Raw genomic sequence first — 21,150 nt, forward strand, 5'->3', positions numbered from 1 at the left:
CCTGGTGTTATCAAACTTGAGGATACCTCTGATAAGCTGAAGAAGTGGCTTTTGTTTAGAGTCCAAGAGGGAAACAAAACAATTGAATTGATTGAAATCAAATCTCACAGGTGGTGACATTTACAAACACCTGGTTTGAGATCAGATGGCAGCTCTGCTTTTTCCCGCCCTTTTTCATCTGAGGTAAAATACCACTGAAGACCCAGCTGCCTTCTGCACATAAAATAAGTTGTTTTTCTCCAATAACGACAAAGCTGAAATTGCAGATCGATATTTCTATATCAAGGCTGTGAAAATATCGCACATAAATGTGTGAGCGTTTATGGCGGTCTCCTTCACATTTGTGTGGGCATGCACACGTTGACACATACCGCGCTTTTCCTTCTCAGATTTTTTATTTTTTTTATGGCTTGGCTGAGCCGAGGTCCTCATAAATCTCCAGACGGGGGAAATAAATGCCAGCAGCCCTTTGCCTGAGTTGGCCAGGCGAAAATGAATGGAATAAAACAGGGCTTAATAGCACGGAGCAGGTAATTACCTTCTCTGGCCTGCTCGTCCGTGAAATATGATAATATTGCACACTAATAAGACAGACCCAAACTCCCAGTGCTCATCCACAGGCGCTGGAAAGGGTCACTATGTTTTGCAAGTCTGTCATAAGGGGGGTATTCTTTTTAAGCGTGGTTATTTGCAAAGGATTTTTCACGCCTGATGATATTAATAAGAAATAACGAGGTCAAAGTCAAGTTATTAAGACCTATCCATTAAATATGCATTAGCACAGATCACATTTCAGTCAGCTTTTTTGATTATATGATATTTAAAAAAAGAAAAGAAAGAAAAAAGCTCACTAGAATGATCATTTTAGTTTTATTTTAGCTTATTGGACTATATGAAATATATTCAAATAAGCAAATACTTAAGACTATGCATGTCTATTATATATGCATTTGGCATGTCATATGATTGGCTCGAACTTATTCACAGTGTAAACGGTTTTGAAATTGGCTACTTTTATGTCTTCTCTAAAAATGAAAACAAATGTCATTATATTTATAATGTACCATATTTTCCTATGCATCATTTGAAGCTCCGTGCTAGTTATAGTATGTCCATTATTGTAAACAACTTCTCTGTAGAACCTGGAAGTGCTGCAGTTATATGCAAAATCATGACCAATTCAGTTCCAATCTTTGTGAGGAAACATTTTCTTCTGTAACAGCTGGGAGGTAATATTGGGCCAGAAGCCTGGGTCTAAAAAAGGATTTGTCTATCCACAACATTTCAGTTATCAGTGGGTATCAACAGTTTAGGACTGCATATCTTACTGCACTTGTTCGTCATTTGTGGAAAACGTTGGTCACTTCCTTCATTCTAGATATTCACTGACTGGGTATATAAATATATTCACATCAAAATGTTAAGGTAAGTTGACAAACAATTAGAAAGTCTTTTTATTGATGCGTTTCAGCACTATTTTTCAATTTTGTCTTTATTTATGGATAATTCATTCACTATACTGAGCAGCCAATCAGAGTTTTTCTTTTAACTGATGGCGCCGATTGCAATTTAACAAGCTCAGTTAACCGAAAGGCCCTTATGGGGTCTGACAAGTGTGAAGGTTGTGAAACACATCTGTAAAAAACTCTGCTCTATTTAATAAATAATAATAGAAATAAGAATAATATTAATATATTTATATTCAGTAACTGAAAAAAAAATTCTAAGTAAAATCTGCAGGTTTGTATGGAATGATTTTGAGAGTATATGGGCTGAAAAAGTAAAAAAAAAATCTTAACTTTTGTTTAGGGCTTACATTGAAAATCATATGTTTACACACATTTACATAAGTAAATAAATACATTTAATGAAGGGCTTCTAATGAGAGCTTTCTGTAGATATTTTGCATGTGGAAACTCTCTGTGATTCTATTTAAGAGGGTATTCATAATAAATTAAAACCAATTTAATTCATGTGTCTTAAAAACTCTTTATATTCAAGTACAAGTAATCTATACCTGGTGAACATTTACAGTTTTGTTAATGTAGGTAGACAGGGCTGACAGTACACTCACCACTATTTGACTTGTAATTGGAGACTCCTGGGACAGGTGATGGCTCAGGAACAGCCAGATCTGTGTCAGGTATGTTCTAGAGCCCAGACAGACCAAGCAGAGGCACTGGTTCAGGATCAGACGGATGTACGGGTTCTATTGTGGTATAGGAGACTCCTCTCTTGTCCATCTGCAATGAAGGAAAGGACACTTTATGGCATTCCATGCCCACTTGAAGAATGCATTAATTTTGTTCCTCATGGTTTCTCATATGTTCATTTCTTAAATAAATAAATAAAGAGATACACTTTTACAAACAGGAAGAAATGAAGACAAAAAACTTTAGAATAATAGTATTTGATGACTAAACAGGCCCATAGCTGGGGTGGTGGGTGGGGTGTTCAGGTGGTTTGGAAGACCCACCCCTTTATGCAATAATAAATTGTAAAAAACACCTATAAAAATAACCAATTGAAGAAGGCTTTAAGAGTGGAATCCTGTGTCAGCTGTTGCTTCGGTGTGACTTCTGCTCTGAAATACCAAGTTCGGCATCCCAAATTCTGATTGAGAAAAGTTGATGTGCTGAACAGTTTGTTATTTGCCTATAAATGACAAAAGGCTAAACTTAGAGAGCACTTACTACTTCAAATTTGGATTTAAAACTTAATTCAAAAATGGAAAAAGATTCAATTTTTTTCCAATGATATATAATGTGATAAATTTGTATTTAAAAAATGACTACTGTTTTTATATTTCTTTATTCTAAATTGAAATGATTTTGGTACATCAAAACAAGTGGTTAATACAACATAATCTCACAGCAATTCGTAACTTTTTCATTTAGTGGCTAATTCGTATGAATTCGTACGATCTAATTCGTACAATTTAGTACGATTTGCTTATCCCCCAATGACGGTTGGGGTTAGGGGTGGGGTCAGGTGCCACGCCTCTTTTTTAAAATCGTACCATTTTGTACGACTGAACTCGTACAAATTCGTACGAATTAGCCACTAAACTGGCAAAACGTAAAATACTTACGTTTTCTCGTGAGATCAGGCTGTTTAATAACCGTCTGACAAGTTAATCCAACAAAATATAGTGCTTAAAATGTCACTAAAATGCAGTATTTAAACATCATAATCAAATAATGAGTCAAATAACAATAAAAAGGTCCACTTTTTGAGAAAAAAAAGAACCACCCCTTTCACCAGGCTCAGATCTGTTAAACTGTAAAGAGAATACCGAAATCTTATTGATCTCAATTGTTTTCAAAAACATTTCACTGATTGCTTTTAGTTTACCAGATGTTAATCTCATTAATTGTGCCATGCCATGGGATGCTATTTGCATTTAACCTCCGTCAAACTTTCGATAAATGAACTATAGCGATGCACAATAGCTAACTCCCCTTTCTACTTCTGAGGTGATTTACTGCCTTATTCCCTACGCTGCTGACATAGGGAACTACCTTTGAACTGGAATCAGACTTAAGATGGGGGAATGCCCATGCTATATGAATAGAATGAACACTGCTGTTTTCAAGTATGCTGTTTCAAGTTGCTTTACACAACACAGCATAACACGCATGCAGCATAATAAAGCCCAAAAATACAGAACTCAGAAAAACAACTCAAATATTATACAAATTAAAATAAACACAAATACTTTATAAACACTGTGAGGCTGGTCAGACCCTTGTGTCATTGCTCTTCGATCGTCTGTGCCCTTGTCGAATACAGGTGAGTCACTGAATGTAATCTCCTGTTGTCAGACAAATCAATCTTGTCGCTGTCTCTCAGGTTAAACTTCATCACAAGCTCTGCATGCCCATCAGATTTACTTAAAGAAAATTAGCATTACTCTGCAGTCTCATAAAAAAAAAACTGAAGTGAAAAGTTTTGCAATGTGCAAATTAAAGATGAAAAGAACAAAGCTTTTTCAGGTCAGATGCAAACATTTATGTACTGTATTCATATTGTTATTCTGCAAGAAGTTTGCTGGTTTGAGTTCTGGCATGTGGTGAATTAATTAACTATAGCTTTAGTGAATAGATGTGTGGGGGTTTCAGGAAGAGCATCCTCTGTGCAAAATCAATTGAAAGAAGAAATTCTGCAGTGGCGACCCCTGATTAAGCAATAAGCCAGAGGAACTTGAGTGTTACGTGTTTTTTCGTATTTTTGTTCTACATTTTTTATATTTTTACATTTAAGATGTTTTAAAATATCATTTTTAATTTAATTCCATGAATACTTCTATTGATAAATTAACATAACAACAACGTTACAATGACAACTGTATTCAAAGTACAAAAAATGTCAACATATAATAAACAGAGTTAAGCTAGGTTGCAGGTACAGGGCCAATAAAGAAAAGCATAATATAGGCAAAAAGCAAACTTGCTCCAAAAATATGTTAAATAAAAACAGAGCATAACATTACTTTCATGCAAAAACTAAAGCAGAAAGGGATAAATGTACCTTTCATTCAGTCTTCACTGGCAATGGAATATTTGTAGAGCAACCTGTCCTATCTGAAATAGTTCAGCCTTTCAGTTCTTTTGAATGAACGTTCCTCAAACCGGAAGTGAAACCAAAACATTGGAAAACTCGCTGCTCTATAATTTGTGAGATGACTTTGCTGGTGTTCCCAACATTTACGATGTTTAAGAATATATATTGTTCTCAGTACTTAGGGAGCACTGGAGCAGTGAACACTTTGTGGGTTTTTAACGCGGCTACCCGCTACTGCCGATTTTAAAGTTTGATGCTGCTGTTTTTTATTTAAAGCAACATAAGTGCACTTTCACGCGAGTGGGGAAAGTCAAACATAGAATCGAAGATTCGAACGACCAAATAGTGACCAATTTGGTCTGCCACAAATGAAACTAAAAGTGAATCCAAAAAGATCACGGAAGTCTAAATAAATCTGATCCTCCCAGTATTTTTTTCCTAAATGGATGCGCCCATTGTTGTTTTTAGGGGTGCACGTCAGATTTCAACAGTAATGAGAGGTAAGTCTACCACCTAATTACTGACAGTTGTGAAAAGAAGCATTTAATTTTGTATTTATATTCAAATACATTTTTTCACCATGTTTGCTATTCTCTTCAAGAACACTGTAGGCATATGTAACAGCGTTAAACATGAACTTTATTTACAATTATAATTTTGTCATGAAAGCACATCAAAATCCTCAAAACAATCTGTAACTGCTGTTGTTTTGGATGTTTTCTAAAGTGCCAGAACAAGTCACAAAGTAGCCAAACTCTCATTTCTATGTAAGCTCAGCCCCCAAGCAACATTTAAATGAAATTAGCCACCAACACCAAGCACGAAGCAAATCATGAACCTGTTTCTAACCGTTTATGTTGTCGTCAGTAGTATAATTTTGACAAGTCAAAATGCAGTTCTCGTGATACAGTTCAACATTTTTGTGTTTGTGGTTTTGTTAGTTTTTTGAATTATTATTTTTGGCTGTATTTACAATATATATATATATATATATATATATATATATATATATATATATATATATATATATATATATATATATATATATATGTATATATATATATATATATATACTGTAAAAACACACACTTTTGATTGCATGGAACCACAAGAGATGCAAGACATGATTGAGCTCTGTGATTCATCTTTTAGAAAAGTCCCTGAGATTCAGAGAGAGAGTTAGAGAGAGAAAGAGAAATAAAAGCCAGGCCGTGACAGAGAACAAACAATGCTAAAAAAAAAAGGTACTAAACAGTGACACAGGGAGCTTGTGTAATATGTAGTCTGCTGTTAAAAGAGATATAACTCACAATGAAAAAAAATAGCCACAGGTGGATACAGCAAGTCAATTTGTTGTGCTTTTAATTTCCCTTTACTGAGAAAGATTCTCCTGTTTGAACTCAAGGTTCATTTCTTTCATTCTTATCTCAATTTCCTCCAGCCAGTTTTCCTGAATGTTTGATTGTCCTTTTTTTTATATTAACCTCTGGTAAGAGCGGTGTGTGTGTTTTGAGTGTGCCAGTGTGCTGCATATCTTCACTCCCTCTGTTTAATTTGTCCTCCTATGGTCAATAAGAGTGGCATCTTTGTAAGACAGGATTAAGAATGACCCTTAGTAATGGCTTTGTCCCCCTCTTAATCAATATCACGTCACTCTTGTTCAGTGGAAGTGTTGCTTTATTTAGAGACTGGGTATACTTTAGTAGTCAAACTGATGTTGTCATTTAAGGTAGATATGCATTACAAATACACTTGTCTTAAAGGTCTCATGAAATTAAAATAAAAAAAATGTAGATTTTAGTTCTGAAGGAAATATATTGGCTAGTGTGTTTCAAAACAGTGACCAAATTCGCATTTAGAAAATAAAAATGTTACGTCCTGACCAGTGGTGCGTTTCTCAAACAACAATGTAACTCGTGTCATATAAATCAAATAAATAAATAAATAAATAATGAGGGTATTTATTAAGAAATGAAATTCAAAATTTACTAGTTATTAGGAAATGAAAAAATACTACTTTAATAATAATATTAATAATATTAATGATGATTATGATGATTATTATTAATATTATTAATATTAATACAGTACAGATACTTAATAAATAACCTAATATAAATGAAAGTCTTTTTTTATAACTTCTTTAGTGTTGAATGGAGTTTTACCATGGCTGCAGCAGGTTCAATGATATTACGCGCTTGTCATGGTTTTGACATAAAATGTTGTTGCGATCCTGGATTGACATCTCGGCTGATCCCGGAACATCATTTTTGTTTAATAATGTAATCTATACCTATTTCCAAATCCTAAACCCAACCATAATTGTAAATTATTCCCAAAATCAGAGAGGAATAATAGTTGGATAACAATCATGTACACAACCTGACAAAAGTCTTGTTGCCTACCCACGATTAAGATTAACAGAAAATAATAACTTGACTTCTAGTTGATTATTTGGTGTCAGAAGTGGCTTATTGGCTTATATGAAAAACAAACATTATGAAAGGAAAAATGATTACCTCTAAATTATGCTTATTTTACCAAAACAAAATATAATCATACCTTGATTTTTAATTATTAAATTAGGACAGGTCTGCCTTTACTTAGACGAAAGTCTTGCCACTTAACAAAAATAATACAAAGTAATATGAAGTCATGGTGCAGTGGAAAAAGAATTAATATTGTGTATGACTACCCTGAGCATGGACGACTACATCCATACCTCTCTGCAATGACTCAAATAACTTATTAATAAAGTCATCTGGGATGGCAAAGAAAGCGTTCTTGCAGGACCCCCAGAGTTCATCAAGATATTTGGATTCATCTTCAATGCCTCCTCCATCTTACCTCAGACATGCTCAATAACGTTCATATCTGGTGACTGGGCTGGCCAATCCTGGAGCACCTTGACCTTCTTTTTAGGAACTTTGGTGTGGGGGGTGAAGTATGAGAAGGAGCGCTATCTGCTGAATAATTTGCCCTCTTCTGTGGTTTGTAATATGATGAGCAGCACAAATGTCTTGATACCTCAGGCTGTTGATGTTGCCATCCACTCTGCAGATCTCTTGCACGCCTCCATACTGAATGTAACCCCAAACCATAATTTTTGCTTCACAAAACTTGTTCCAATAGGTCTTCTGCAGTATTCGTGATGATTGAGATGCAGTTCAACAGATTATTCATCTGAAAAAAATCTATCTTTTGCCACTTTTCCAAATGATCAACTAGAAGTCAAGTAATTATTTGCTGCTCCTACTACTGGGATGGACAACAATACTTTTGTCAGGTGGTGTAGAAGTGCATAAACCTAAACCTAAACGGTAAACTTATCCCTTGATTCTGATTGGCTGATTGGAATGTCGGCCCAGGACCCAGAAACATGTCCTACTTGGTGAAGTCAGGCTGGCATATACAGCATCAGAAAACTGTCCAACTTCCATGTATTATGATTCAAATAGATACGATTCAGGATCTGCAGCAAAGTAAATGTTCTTTTGTATCTCACAAATGTCTCCATGGTTTTAAGGAATGCTCCCTGTGTAAGCAGGCGGTCACATGAATATATTGACGGAAGTTAGCCGCTGCATTACATCATTGCTCTGTAAGAGAACTTGTGTGTGTGCGCACTGATTTTGGTAGTTTACAAGTACAGTTTTTTTTCTATAATGACATGGTAAGACTAAGACATAGTTCCACTCTTATTACTTCGGTTTGCAGGGACATGCTGATGTCCTTGTAATTCCAAACGCTTAAATCTTAATGTTTTCTGACATTTAAATTTTGCCACAGGTTTCCTGTGAGTGTTGGCTTTAGGGGTAGAGCTCTGTATTAAGTGTTTTTTACTGTATAAAATACACTACGCCTATGGAGAGTCCTTGTAAACCACCAATGTGAGTGTGTGTGTCCATGTTCATGTGAGCAGGAAATTATGAGCACTATTTTCACCCAAGGAGATGAGAAAAGGGATAGTTATTACCAAAGTGAGCAAGGAACTCTCCACAAATGAGGCTTTCTGGGACTAGCGCTGTCAATCACACACGAGCTGACAGGATCATGTCGGTTGAACATGAACCAATTACAGTTCACAACTAAAATCAGAATGGACAGGGCTTCAGGCTTCTTTTTTTTTCTTTTTTTTTTTAAATAAGGTTCAGTCAGGTTGGAGTATCCTACCACAGAGTTTGATAGGAATGGACACTAGCTGAGAAATGAAAGGTTTGTAGCTGGTTGCCTCTGAGGATCTGAAGAAGGTCATCTAAGCCATCAGCAGACAGAAAATCCACCTCTGTGTTTTCATACGCCACAAGTACCTTTCTCAAATCGATACTCAGACCTTTTCTTGGCCATTGATCTGAAAAGCTGTTTTTTCTAATCCTGAGATTTCATTTTCTCTGTCACTTTATACATTTTTTTTCTGAACTTTTCCACCACACAGACCTTCAGATCATCGTCTGGTGTGAGTATCTCTATTTTATTTTTGTCCTTAAGTCTAATTCCCAAAGAGTCTCAAAGTCATTGAGGTTGCTGCTTTCGGTAGTCTTCTGCTTTCGGCAGTTTCATATAATCCCTTAGTTGTTCTAATATACTGGTGCTTAAGACATTTTTTTCAACAAAAGAATTATAAGAAACTGTGACAGTCAAAGTTGAAGGTTATTGTGCTGCTTAAAGGAATCATAAAACAATGAATCAAATTCCCTTTTGATAACAAATATAAGAGGTAATTGTACTGTAAGAACATCCTGCAAATACTCAAATCTTGCTTTTGTAAGTTATGGAAAAGCTGTGTTTGCATTCCCTATTCTTGTTCCAGCAATATAAAATAACTTCCAGTAAGAACTTGGCCCTTTTTTCATTTAATTTTACCATAGATTTATTTCCAAACACGGCACAACTAAGTCATTTCAAAAAGAATGAAAAAAAAAAACTGTACTAAAGCACACACATCTCTCTAAATTGTGTGCTCAGCCAAAACCGCACAAAGTGCAAATAAATGTCAATTAAAGGCGGCAACACCAAGGCTCCAAAAATACAAATTTATTAAATTAAAAACGCTCTGTGTCAGCCTTTTTAATTTAATAAATTTGTATTTTTGGAGCCTTGGTGTTGCCGCCTTTGATTGACATTTATTTCAAAAAGATTGAAAATAAAAGATGTACACTCATACATTACATACAGTACATCCACTACATTGGATCGCATCACATACAGTCAGTGTGTAACTAACAATGAAGGGTGTAAAAAAAGGAAATAGAAAATGTAAAAATTGTTCTAAAAATCATAGAAAAGTACAGATAAATAAATAAATAAATATATATATATATATATATATATATATTTATATATATATATATATATATATATATATATATATATATATATATATATATATATATATATATATATATATATATATATATATATATATATTTAAAGGGGATCCAACTCAGTACTAGTAAGGTGTACCTAATAAAGTGGCCATGAGTGTATAAATATCTAATTGTTTTTGTTTTTATTAAGTGATATAATAGAAACCTATGATGTTGGTGTTTGGTGTTTTTAAAAGACATCTACTTCTTTAGCTGTAATGTGCAGCTATTGAAACTTATTACAGTATGTCTTTTTTTATTTCTCTTTGAATTGATAAAATACTTAGCGTTGTATCTCAGCTGTCTTAATGGAAGTTTGGACTCTTCACAGGGTGCAGAAACATACAATCAATAAGTAGTTAAATTGTTGTGCGCCTGCCCCAGATTTCATGGTTCACAGCCACTGAAAGCCACAGCTGATCCAGAAATGATTACCTTGGATACCAACTTCACTCGCTTCACTTGTTCATCACTACTAACTATTCATGCTATTTTGAATGGTATTCTTAATCTTGAACCATGGCCTGTCAACACAGATGGATGTGTGTGCCAAAATAACAGACTTAGTTTTATGGACTGAATAGAAAAGTAAATAGACTTCAAATGTATCTTTGCAGCAGCTAAACAAAAGAGAGCTGAAAAGGACACATTCATACGTTAGTGTCCAACAAACCTTTGCTCAAATTTGACATTAAAAGGTTACTTCTCCTTAAAAGGATCATTTTATTATCATTTACTCATCCTCATGTTTCCTCCAAACCAATTAGACTTTCATTCGTCTTCAGAAAACAAATGTTTAGCCAAGACTTTGACTCTTCAGAATGTTCATAAAGAGATAAAAAATAGCTCATATAATTCAGGCAGTAATTCATGTTTTCTGACAGGACATGAATAAGAGATGAGGATAAAGAGATTTAACAAAAACCATTGATTAACAAACACAAATGGAAGCCGAAGAATGTCAGCTTGACACGCAATAATGAACCTCACTGGTTCTCACATGTCAAGAAAGCATGCTTGATCTTCTGTGACCACATTTGAATAATGTAAACATTGTTAGCGGATGTTTATATGCAAGTCAAAGCCTAAATAAATCTGCTCATCTAATAAAGCAATCTTGTGTTCAGAAGACTTGTTTTAAATTGATATGGATTTATTTGTGATCTCTTCATGAATGTTTTGGAAAGGTAGAAGTTTTTTTTTTTTTGTGAACAAATAGTCAAGGGAAAGAAATCTCTAAGAATCAGATTTTATTTTAAAAAAGTCTCCTTGTTTGTTTTTGAAGATGAGCAAAATATTTAGTGGGTTTAGATTAAAATAATTTGTGTTTCACACTGTGGTTAACCTTGGTTTATTGTCATTCAATTTCAAAACACTACTTTTAACACACATGTAATTTGAAAGCAGTGTTAGCATCACTTTTTTTTTTTTTTTTTTTATGAAACCATGCTCAGGAACAGGCTTAACTCAGCATTGTGGTCTGTTTGTTCAGTGTGAACCAGAGCATTGTTTGTTTGTTTATGCTGGATACTTGGCAACAGAGACAGCCAATCAGAAATTAAGCAGTGAGGCTTACATTATGTCACAAAACGCATGTGGTGTAAACAGCAGCCTGTGAGAGGTAATGTTAAACAAAAGGTTACCAAGTCAGAAATGTCAAATAGCATGTGAAGTGGAGTGACTGTATTATGTTTAACAACTATGGTCAGGAAAAAATAAAATGATGCAAATTAAATCGCACAGTCAGAAAGAGTATTTAAAGAGGTGACTGATATATTAGCTGTGTCTGGGTATCAAGGAAAGACTGGTCATCTGCAGGAAAAAAACTTCAAAAAGCTAAAAAAGACTATGTAAAGCTGAGCTGTAAAAAGGTTGCCTGATGTTTGCCCGATCAGCGACAATATGCGATACCGCAAATATGCGAATGAGAATGTTAATCCGGCATTTAGAAATGTACAGCATGAAACATATGTAAATAAATATCCAGTAAAACTCATTAACCACATGTATAAATGTAAATAGAGATAACCCAGGATTCTATTTATTTAGGGTTTAGGATGATCCAGGGTTAACAATTTCAAATGGAAAAGCCTTAATGTAGATGAGTGAATGATGACGGGATTTTTTATTGTATTTTAGAATCAACTAACCTAATAAAGCTGGTTAATAAAAAGTATAGATGCACTTGAACATGCTGGATTATGTCAGCTTGATCTTTTTTCTTGTCAGAAAAGTGGCTAATTTGTATGAATACAAAATAATTAATGTTAAAACTTCAACTGTCGCTCATTATGAATACTTACCCCATATACATTTCTAAGGGAGTGCCAAATATGTCCCATGAGCTACGTTTTTTATTTATTTATTTATTTATTTATTTATTTATTTTTTGCAGTTTTTGTTTTTTACAAATCCTCCAGAGGCCGCTGTGTATCCTTTTACAAATGTCAAATTTCTCTCGCGAGTGCCATTTGCGCCTGCCCTCCTTGCCTAAATCCACCAGAGGCTGCAGTCAACTGACTGGCTGACCAATCAACCAACCTATACCCCCACCCACCTCCTTCCCTAAACACAACCGATAGTGTTTTCAAAAGCAAAGATTGACCTGCTCACCCATTTCGCTAAACCCATCCCACTGTGTTTTCAAAAGCAATTCAGAAAAATAAAGAGCTCAGATTTTACCACAGTCTCACCTGCTATTTACTTGTTCATTTATTTTTCGGCTTTTGTTTTTGTATTACCTGCTTTCTGGAACCGTTCTTCCCCAGACTCGAACCTCGTCGTCGAAATGTAAAATGTAAAAAGATGGCACTTGATAAAATCAGCAAATAAAGGCAAAGGTAGGCGCAGGTCGACTACTGTTTTCAGCAGAACTCCATCATTGTATAAATGAGATTATGTAAGTTTATTGTAAACTGTTAAAAATGATACTGCAGTTGATTCAAAGCAATGTTTTGTAGTTATTTTTAAATATTACTGAATAAATTAGGAATAACCAATGTCAAATTTAATGTTATACGATGTGATATATTCGGTTTGGTAAACATTCGGCCCACATCTCTCAATCAAGTTTTGTTTTTAGCTTTTTATAAGAAAAAGTTTAAGCACCCCTGCTCTAGATAAACTGATGACAGCAGAAAAGCCGTCCACATGGAGGTAATCGGTCACCTGGTAAGCATGAAAGATACAGTGTCATAATGCCCCACAGCATTTGTTTTAAAAACAAAATGCAGCCATACCTATACCTCTGGCTAAATAATTTGGGCTCTCCAGAAATGTATATGTGGTACATTTCAGAATAAGCCTATGCTGCAACACGCACAATTGTTAAAAGAAGTCAGGCCTCCAAACAACGTCCCTAATCCTACCCCTACCCCTCATTGGATTATGAGCAAAATGTATACAATGTGTCACACATTAATTAGCCACTAAATCAAAATTACGAATTGTAATGAGAAAGCGTTGGTTATGTCCTTGTTTGGGACTGATGGAGAAACTCCCCATCAAACATTGTGGCAAGTTTGTAAGATGTACCTAAACTTTTATTAAATAATGTTTCTGCTTCCACCCCCCGTCTATCGCTCATCCGCAGGGTTAAATGAGGTCAAAATCAAAGGCCTGCATGCTGGAAAAGGGGGCCCCTCTGTTGGGGCAGATTATGCTGTGAACCTCACTCACTCATGACGGACCGTTTGCCGTGTTTGGAAACATTGGCCGTAATTGTGCCCCGAAGTCACAGCGTGAGCCCAGGGTGGGGGGCTTTCGCATGATTTTCAGCAGATCTCCCTGCTGAGGTCTGAAGCCGGGTCAGAGCTTAGCGATGGCTGGTTAACCTACTGACCATGACAGGTTTCAAGAGGAATTGAAGAATGTGCTGGAAAATGGTGGAATTTTCAACAGGCGGCAAGATGATTGCGCTTCCAACCGCATGTCAGAATGATGTTGTGCAGCGAGCCGGTGCGCTGAACTGCATGTAATGTTTGTTTACATGACAGCATTACCAATAAACCACATCACTTTTCTCCGGTTTCCTCTTCATTCGCAATTCTAACTCCACTGTGTCTGTTTTGTTTTTTGTCAGACGTGCTGAAGGATCACAGGATTTTGCTCCTCGTCGGCTACAGTTACTTGGGCTTGAAGAACGAGCGATGTGTGCATTTATCAGCGCAGAAACAGGAAAGTTGGAATGATGGAGTGACAGACGGCATGGTAGCGGGAGAGGGTAAGATGAAAGGTGCATATGAGACCCCGCGCCGGCCCCAGATCTGATTAAGGTCCACTGATGTGTGAGATATTCACTCTCACTCTCACCAAGGAAGTGTGTCCTAATGGGCTTCACCCGTCTTGTTCCTTATCGCTGCCAACACTATTGCTACGGTTACCAACCTTTATCTGACTAACGCTATTATGTTGCAGTGCTCTCATGGTGCATCAGTGGGAGTCTGCAACATTTTTAGGGAGGCTTAAAATGTGTAGTTCTATAAACTAAAGTAATTCCGAAAGTGGATGGGAGTTGGTGAGGCTGGATATGCAGAGCCACATGGGTAAAGGATATGATATTTAAATAATATTACAAAAATATAATAATATCAAGGTTATTTATTTATTTATTTATTTATTAATTTTTTTCCTAAAATGAAATGTTTTATGTTAAATTTGTTTGTGGATTCAAGCCTAACATCCAGTGGTAACAAATCTAAATAAAATAAAATTAAATTAAATTAAATTCTGTAAAAAGAAAAAAATGGTGTGATTCCAGTCATAAAAATAGATTTTAATATATAAAATGGAATGCCAAAATTATTATTTTTAAATAGTTTAGAGGAGGAAGTGTTCACATTTTTTTCATTTTTATAAATTTTTTTAAATATTATTTAAATTGATTTGTATTGAATTTAAAATCAATGTTTTATTCATAATAATAAATATTATTATTATTAATAATAATATGAATAATAATAATAATAATAATAACAACATTAAACATATTTCATATATACAGAATTTATAGAAATTAAAAACCTATAATTAGTCAATTATAAATTGTTAGTTAGTAATTAGTTAATCACTAACCAACCATTTATAATTGACTAATTATTTGTGGGGCAGCATGGTAGGGGCAGTGGGTATGCCTGTATATACTACTATATATGTATATAGCTAGTATTTGACAAAAGAGAACTTCCAGAATCTCTGAGTTCAGTGCTGGATTCAGCTAAAAACTCCTCCAACCAACAAATTTGTGGATTGTGAACTACAACCTGTAAGTGTTTTTATTTGTTAAAATTGTTCTATTACATGCACAGTTTGTAGTGTTAATGGTATGTTGTAGCAAGGACGTAAACAAGGATGTAAACAATAGGAAATGCTGTTTGGCACTGCTAACAACTTAGCTACAGATAACTATTTATCAGTCAAACTGCTGTAAACACCCACAATCTTCAGCAACACTGCAGTGTCTCTCTATGAGGCCACTTTTCATGTGTTCTAAATCTCAAATAACAATTTCGCAAAAAATATGAGAACTTTATATTTATATTATGTACTAATGCTTATTCTAATTATATGTAAAACACACTTGTCTGATTTTATTTTAGAGATCACGCATAAGGTTCGGGTGTGTTCTTCATATTCTGTCTGATTCAGGCAAACTGAAACGGCTGTTTACACCGCGCAAAAGCGTGTGCTTGTAGAGGTGGGATGTAGTGAATCACCGCACTTTATTTTAGCTGACCAATCAGAGCCTCTAGAAGGTAGGTCTTTCGGAGGAACTAGGAAATATGGCATTCATTTTTTTATGTCAGCTGAGTTGCTGTATATAATCAAAGTAAGACATGTGAAAAAATAACGTGATTTTCTACAAGTGAAGCATGAGCACACATTGATTTGCATTTTATAATCACAACCAATCCTTTAAAATACACCGGAAAAATAGACCATCTCTTTAAGCAGAGCAGGGCTTGAAACCATCAAAGCATGACGTGGTACGAAAGCAGTGGAGCTTTAATTATACCACAGTTCACCGTTTCAGGTTCTACCGGTCGTGATAATGTATATAAAATAAAAATATATATATTAAAATAATTATTTGTGTAATGCAGTTTCTGTGAAGTGAAAAATGCTAAGATTCCAGTCCTTAAATATATAGTTTACTATATAAAATGGAATGCCATTCCAAATTCACTTACTGAATACCAATAAAACCCATCCAGAATATAGAGTAGTCTTCAACTGGATATTATGAAAAAAATAAACTAACAATAATATGGTCTTACTGTTGCAGCTGGATTCTTGCGCTGTTTATTGACCTGAACAAATGACCCTGACACTAATAAATGTAAAAAATGCCAATCATTGCACATAGGCGCCTCTTCGTCATCCATAGGTGAAGATGATAAGTTTGTTTTTGCCTAGTCTAGACTCTGTTAAGTAAAAGCATCTCTGTAATGGTGTTAAAGGTGTCTAAGCGTTGATGGATCGTAATGCATTCACTCATTCACTCCGGGGTTGTGAACGTCCTTTGACGTCTAGCTCCGGGGCTGCCTGTCGACCGTGCCTCCAGGGGTTTTTCTAACTACGTTACCCACAGTTATCCATCATGGTGTTAGAAGAGAGTGTTGGTAGCCATTAGCTTTAGCATCTTTATCTCTCTCTGTCTAGCACTCTAGCTGTAATGCGCGGGCCTAATTTGTTTAGCGTGCGCAGAGTGTCCATTAGGGATGGGGCTTGTGTGCCTGGGTGTCTAAGTCTGTGGAAATGGTGACAAATCACACACGGATTTCCACTCAGTGTACTGCTGGCAGTGCACAGATACAACAAGATATTTTGGGGGGTTGCAAAGAGGAGAGTTTATCCTCCCCAAATGAACATTTTCCCATCGTTTATCTGTTTTCTCATCAAATACGATTTTCTCTCCACGGAAAGCAAATGGTGTTATTTTGAACAGTGCGTGCGTTTGTGTGCACATCAATATGCTGCCTGAAAGTGTAGAGTTTGCATTTCTCTGGTTCTGACATCAAAATGGATATTGACACATTGAATAAGCTGGTTGAATCAGGTATTTATGTGTAAACTAGAGTAATAACAAGGTGTGTGTGCTCTGCAGGCTTTATATAAGGAGATCATTACATTTCCCCAGTAAATGGATATTTTTAGGTATTGTACAGTATGTGAACAAGTCATCAGATTTCAAAAACTACATGTGAATGCACTCAATGGCTGTTTCTTAATATGCGTTCTTCAGCGTTCTTGCGTCCTCGTGTTCTCGTGCATCGTCATCATCAGCTGCCAAAGTTCAGTTCCAAAACTCAAGACCACAAGAACGGAGGACGCGTGAAACTTCCCGGATGTGATCTTGATCGCACCTCAGCAGACTTGAGCACCAAACTCGCTGGATGTCCCAGAAGTCTTTGCGCCTGGAGGTGGGAAGCGCAGCATTTTATTTAGATTTATTATTAAAGTTTAGTGATATAACCTATTTACCTCAGGAGTTTCCCCAAATGAAACGGTGAAGGTAAACATTACCATGGACATCTTAATAAATGAATAAACACATTAAGGGTGTTTGTTTGCTGAAATTCTTATTAAAATCACTTTCATTTATATTGTGCAGAGTATACTTATAGTGTTTTTATGCCATTATATATTTTGAAAAGGGCAAGAACAATAAATCGTTGTATGAATGCTGTAATTTTTAAATAATTCACAATTTAAAACGCGTGAAGGTCACGTGACCATCAGGAAGAACGCATCATCTCATTTCTCTCAGGATGTGTTCTCTGCTCTCATGGTCTCCTGAGTTCGTTCTTCCGAGGACACCTGGCAAGACCGGTCTCCACAAGAATGCAAGTCAGTTCTCTGCGTTCTTGGAATTGAGAAACAGCCAATGAATACACTACCTGACAAAAGTCTTGTCGCCTGTCCAAGTTTTAGAAACAGCAAATGATAACTTAACTTCTAGTTGATCATTTGGTATCTGAAGTGGCTGATTTAAAAAAGACAAAGGCCTCTAGATTAAACTTATTTTAACAAAAAAAATATATATATATATATGATCATGTCTTGATTTTGAATTAATTATTTAGGACAGTAAGGTCTGACTTTGCTTAGACTAAAGTTTTGTCACTTAATAGAATAATGTACAGTAATATAAAGTCATGGTGCAGTGGAAAAAGAATGAATATTGTGTAAGTCTTTTGTCAGATAGTGTACTTAAAGGGGACCTATTATGCAAAAATAATTTTATGAGGGGTTTAAACACAGTTGTGTGGCAACTATGTGTGAATATAAGCAGTTTCTAATGGTAAAATGTATTCATTTCATTTTTTTATATCCACACTTTATAAAAACTTCCCGTAGAAACACTTTGATTGACATTCTGCCTTTGTACATGTGATCAAAAGGGCAAAGCCCCACCCATTAGTGACAATGTTTCCCTCATAAGCACAGGATGTTAATCTTGTTGATGAATCTGCCACTATGCTGACACATTGGCATTTGTATGTCTACCCTTTTTTAAAAAGAGGGCTGGGAGGACAACTGTCTGTCAATGGATGAAAGCCTATAAGGGGCAGTTTCAAAGAGTTGTAAATCAATATTTGTGAGTTTTTCTGAGCAGAAACATCACATACACATACTAGCGACATCAGACACTTATTTTAGATCTTGTTAAAAAGGGCATCGTTATAGTTCCCCTTTAAAGGTTATGTGAAATCAATATGTACAATGTTTATTTTGCTAGCTCACATTTATTCATCTTTAGGTGAACAATTAGCCTGATCAGAGCAAATTAATACACTGGAAAAAAAAAGTTTGCTTTTGGTAATCTTCAATCAAAATCCAACCATTTACTTACACATTTGAAGTGGTGGTCCTTCGCTGTTGACGTCAGTTTGATGGCTTCAGCCACAATATTCTTAACAACACTTACAACTCTTACCATTAGTTTGCTATAAAGGATTGTTACACAAAAAAGTGGGATCCCCTACTCAATATTCAGTTAAAAGTGCATCAAGAAACTTAAATTAAAGTTTCAGGCCGTGTCCCAAATAGCATACTACTGTATATAGTACAATAAAATATGCAAGCCTGGTAGTATGTCCGAATTCATATACTTTAAAAACAGTATGCGAAAAGTACCCAGATGACATACTTCTGCAGGACACATGCAATGGATGCATAGCTTTGCCATAATACCACATCAGAGAATTCATGAATGTGAGTGAAGCAAAGCAACTGATGCGGGTAGGTCATTTGATAATGACAAATGGCAGTAACTTAAATAACCCGTTAATGCAGGCTGGATAATGTATATCCAACTGCCTGTTACACAAAATAAACATGTTCAGTCTTATACAACAAGAACAACCAACTACATTATCCCTTAGTTAATACCTAGTAGGCTTTGACTTGAACAAACTGTATGGTTTATCAAGGATCACCACTTTAAATTTGCAAACACGTCAGTGAATTATGATAGCCCATTAGGGATTTTAATGTCCATTACCTGGAAAATGATTTCTATTTATTTTTCTTTATTCATTATCATTAGAGTTTTTGTGAGGACTTCCTGCAGGCACGTGCACACATAGGGCTCAACCTGTGCAGTGCACATGTCCTTTTTAGTCTTGGATATAAAGTGCCCTGCCAAAATGATCAAAAATGCCCTCGCGACGCGACACCCCCCCCCCTTTACAGTACGCGCGCGACAACAATTTATCCTGCACATGCCCTTTGAACGGTCACTGCACGGGCCTGACTTCCTGTATAGTTGTAGTTATTGTTATAGTTATCATCCTTGATGTGAACAGGCCTTATCAGATGCTGTTGCTTTGTGGGGAAAATTAAAATTAGTTTGTATGGATTGCTTTGAATGGATAACACTTGTATCCGTATAGACTGTACATGCATGTACAGAAAGAGATGAGAGTTCTGCAGCTACATTCTGACCTCATCTCGAAAGTTACTCTGAAAACTTTTCAAAGACAAACAAGCTGGGGCCTCTCATTAATTGAACGCTTACAGCATTGTTTGTGAATCATTATAAGATTTGAATCTCATAATGTAAAGCTAAAGGTTTGGTGTTAATAAATGTTGCTTTGAGCTAGCAACTCTAATAAAAAGATACACTAAAACTCATTAATTTTTATCTACATTGCATTTAAAGTGCAAAACTTCATGTATCAGCAGCCAAGCCATACATTTACCTCAAGTGTGTAGACAGTGTAATGATTGTATGGAGACGGAAGAGGTTTCATATTCCCTTGCGAGTCTGGGTCAAGTGTACTAGATCTTACTCTGTCTCAGGATCTATTATGGATAGACTGGTTAATACCCCAGACAACTATATTAGTGCCTAGTAGTGATGGGTCATTCTTGAAAAATTCGTTCATTTAGAGCGAATCTTTACTATATACTCGAGGACAATGAGTCCTTTCAGGGAGTGAGTCATTCATCTGTGCATATGAAGTAGAAAATTAGTTCTTTTTCGAGTTTTCTATCGGGTCTGAGTTGTTCGTTCATCACATGATAGACAGAAGCCAACCATATGCAGTCAGAGCCGGAAAAAGATTTGATTCATTCATCTCTCGAATCCTTGGATTGAGTTATTTGTTCATCAAGTGAAAGACAGAAGCCAATCATATGCATTTAGAGCCATTAAAAAGATTTGATTCGTTCATTTGTCGAGTCATCAGGTTTGAGTCATCTCTCTTTACATGCTGTCACATGATGATTGAACGACCAGAAGACTCGAACGGTGAACTAATCATGGCTCCTTTCACCTCAGACTTTGTGCATTGAATAAGATTATATGGGACTGACTGTGGCGTGAATTAACCACTCAAATTAGAAACCCTGTCAGAAGAGCTGAGCTGACATAATCATAGGCAAGGCAAGGCAAGTTTATTTATATAGCACATTTCATACACAATGGCAATTCATTCATTCAATTGACATAATCATAGAGAAAAGATCAGAGGCCACATGAATTGACACTGCGTACGCAACAAAACTTTGCGTACGCCAGGTTTCACACTCATGTTTGGATTTACTAATGATGAAATGAACGTGAGAATGTGCGTTGGTCCACGCCAACTTCATGTCTGGCATACGTGCATTTCTTGTCTGTGTTTGTTTTATTTCCATTGGCGACTACTAGGGGCAATTATGTTATATTGCCCACAAAGTATCTTTGAGCCGTGCAATGCCAGCTGTATGGGAC

General features: G+C 35.7%; 1 protein-coding gene and 1 long non-coding RNA gene across 7 annotated transcripts in view; one reads left to right on the forward strand and one right to left on the reverse strand.

Moving 5' to 3' along the window:
* The window catches only part of LOC141378654 (uncharacterized), a 117,271-nt gene extending 112,216 nt beyond the window's left edge, over positions 1-5,055 (reverse strand). The window contains exons 1-2 of the long non-coding RNA XR_012393566.1: positions 4,531-5,055; positions 2,075-2,243 (exon numbers count right to left, since the gene is read on the reverse strand). This is a non-coding gene — a long non-coding RNA (uncharacterized lncRNA). The remainder of the gene's footprint in view (positions 1-2,074; positions 2,244-4,530) is intronic.
* The window catches only part of epha4b (eph receptor A4b), a 248,000-nt gene continuing 231,462 nt past the window's right edge, over positions 4,613-21,150 (forward strand). For 2 of the 6 annotated variants that reach the window (XM_073920805.1, XM_073920836.1), the window contains exons 1-2: positions 4,613-5,063; positions 14,011-14,151. In XM_073920805.1, coding sequence (XP_073776906.1) covers positions 5,006-5,063; positions 14,011-14,151 — 199 coding nt within the window. In that variant the 5' untranslated portion in view covers positions 4,613-5,005. Of the gene's footprint in view, positions 5,064-13,521; positions 13,903-14,010; positions 14,152-21,150 lie in introns of all 6 variants that reach the window. The other 4 variants (XM_073920814.1, XM_073920846.1, XM_073920825.1 and 1 more) reach the window with 3 other exon arrangements.

Source organism: Danio rerio, chromosome 2, assembly GCF_049306965.1.
Source record: "Danio rerio strain Tuebingen ecotype United States chromosome 2, GRCz12tu, whole genome shotgun sequence".
In the NCBI taxonomy this organism is placed as follows: domain Eukaryota; kingdom Metazoa; phylum Chordata; class Actinopteri; order Cypriniformes; family Danionidae; genus Danio; species Danio rerio.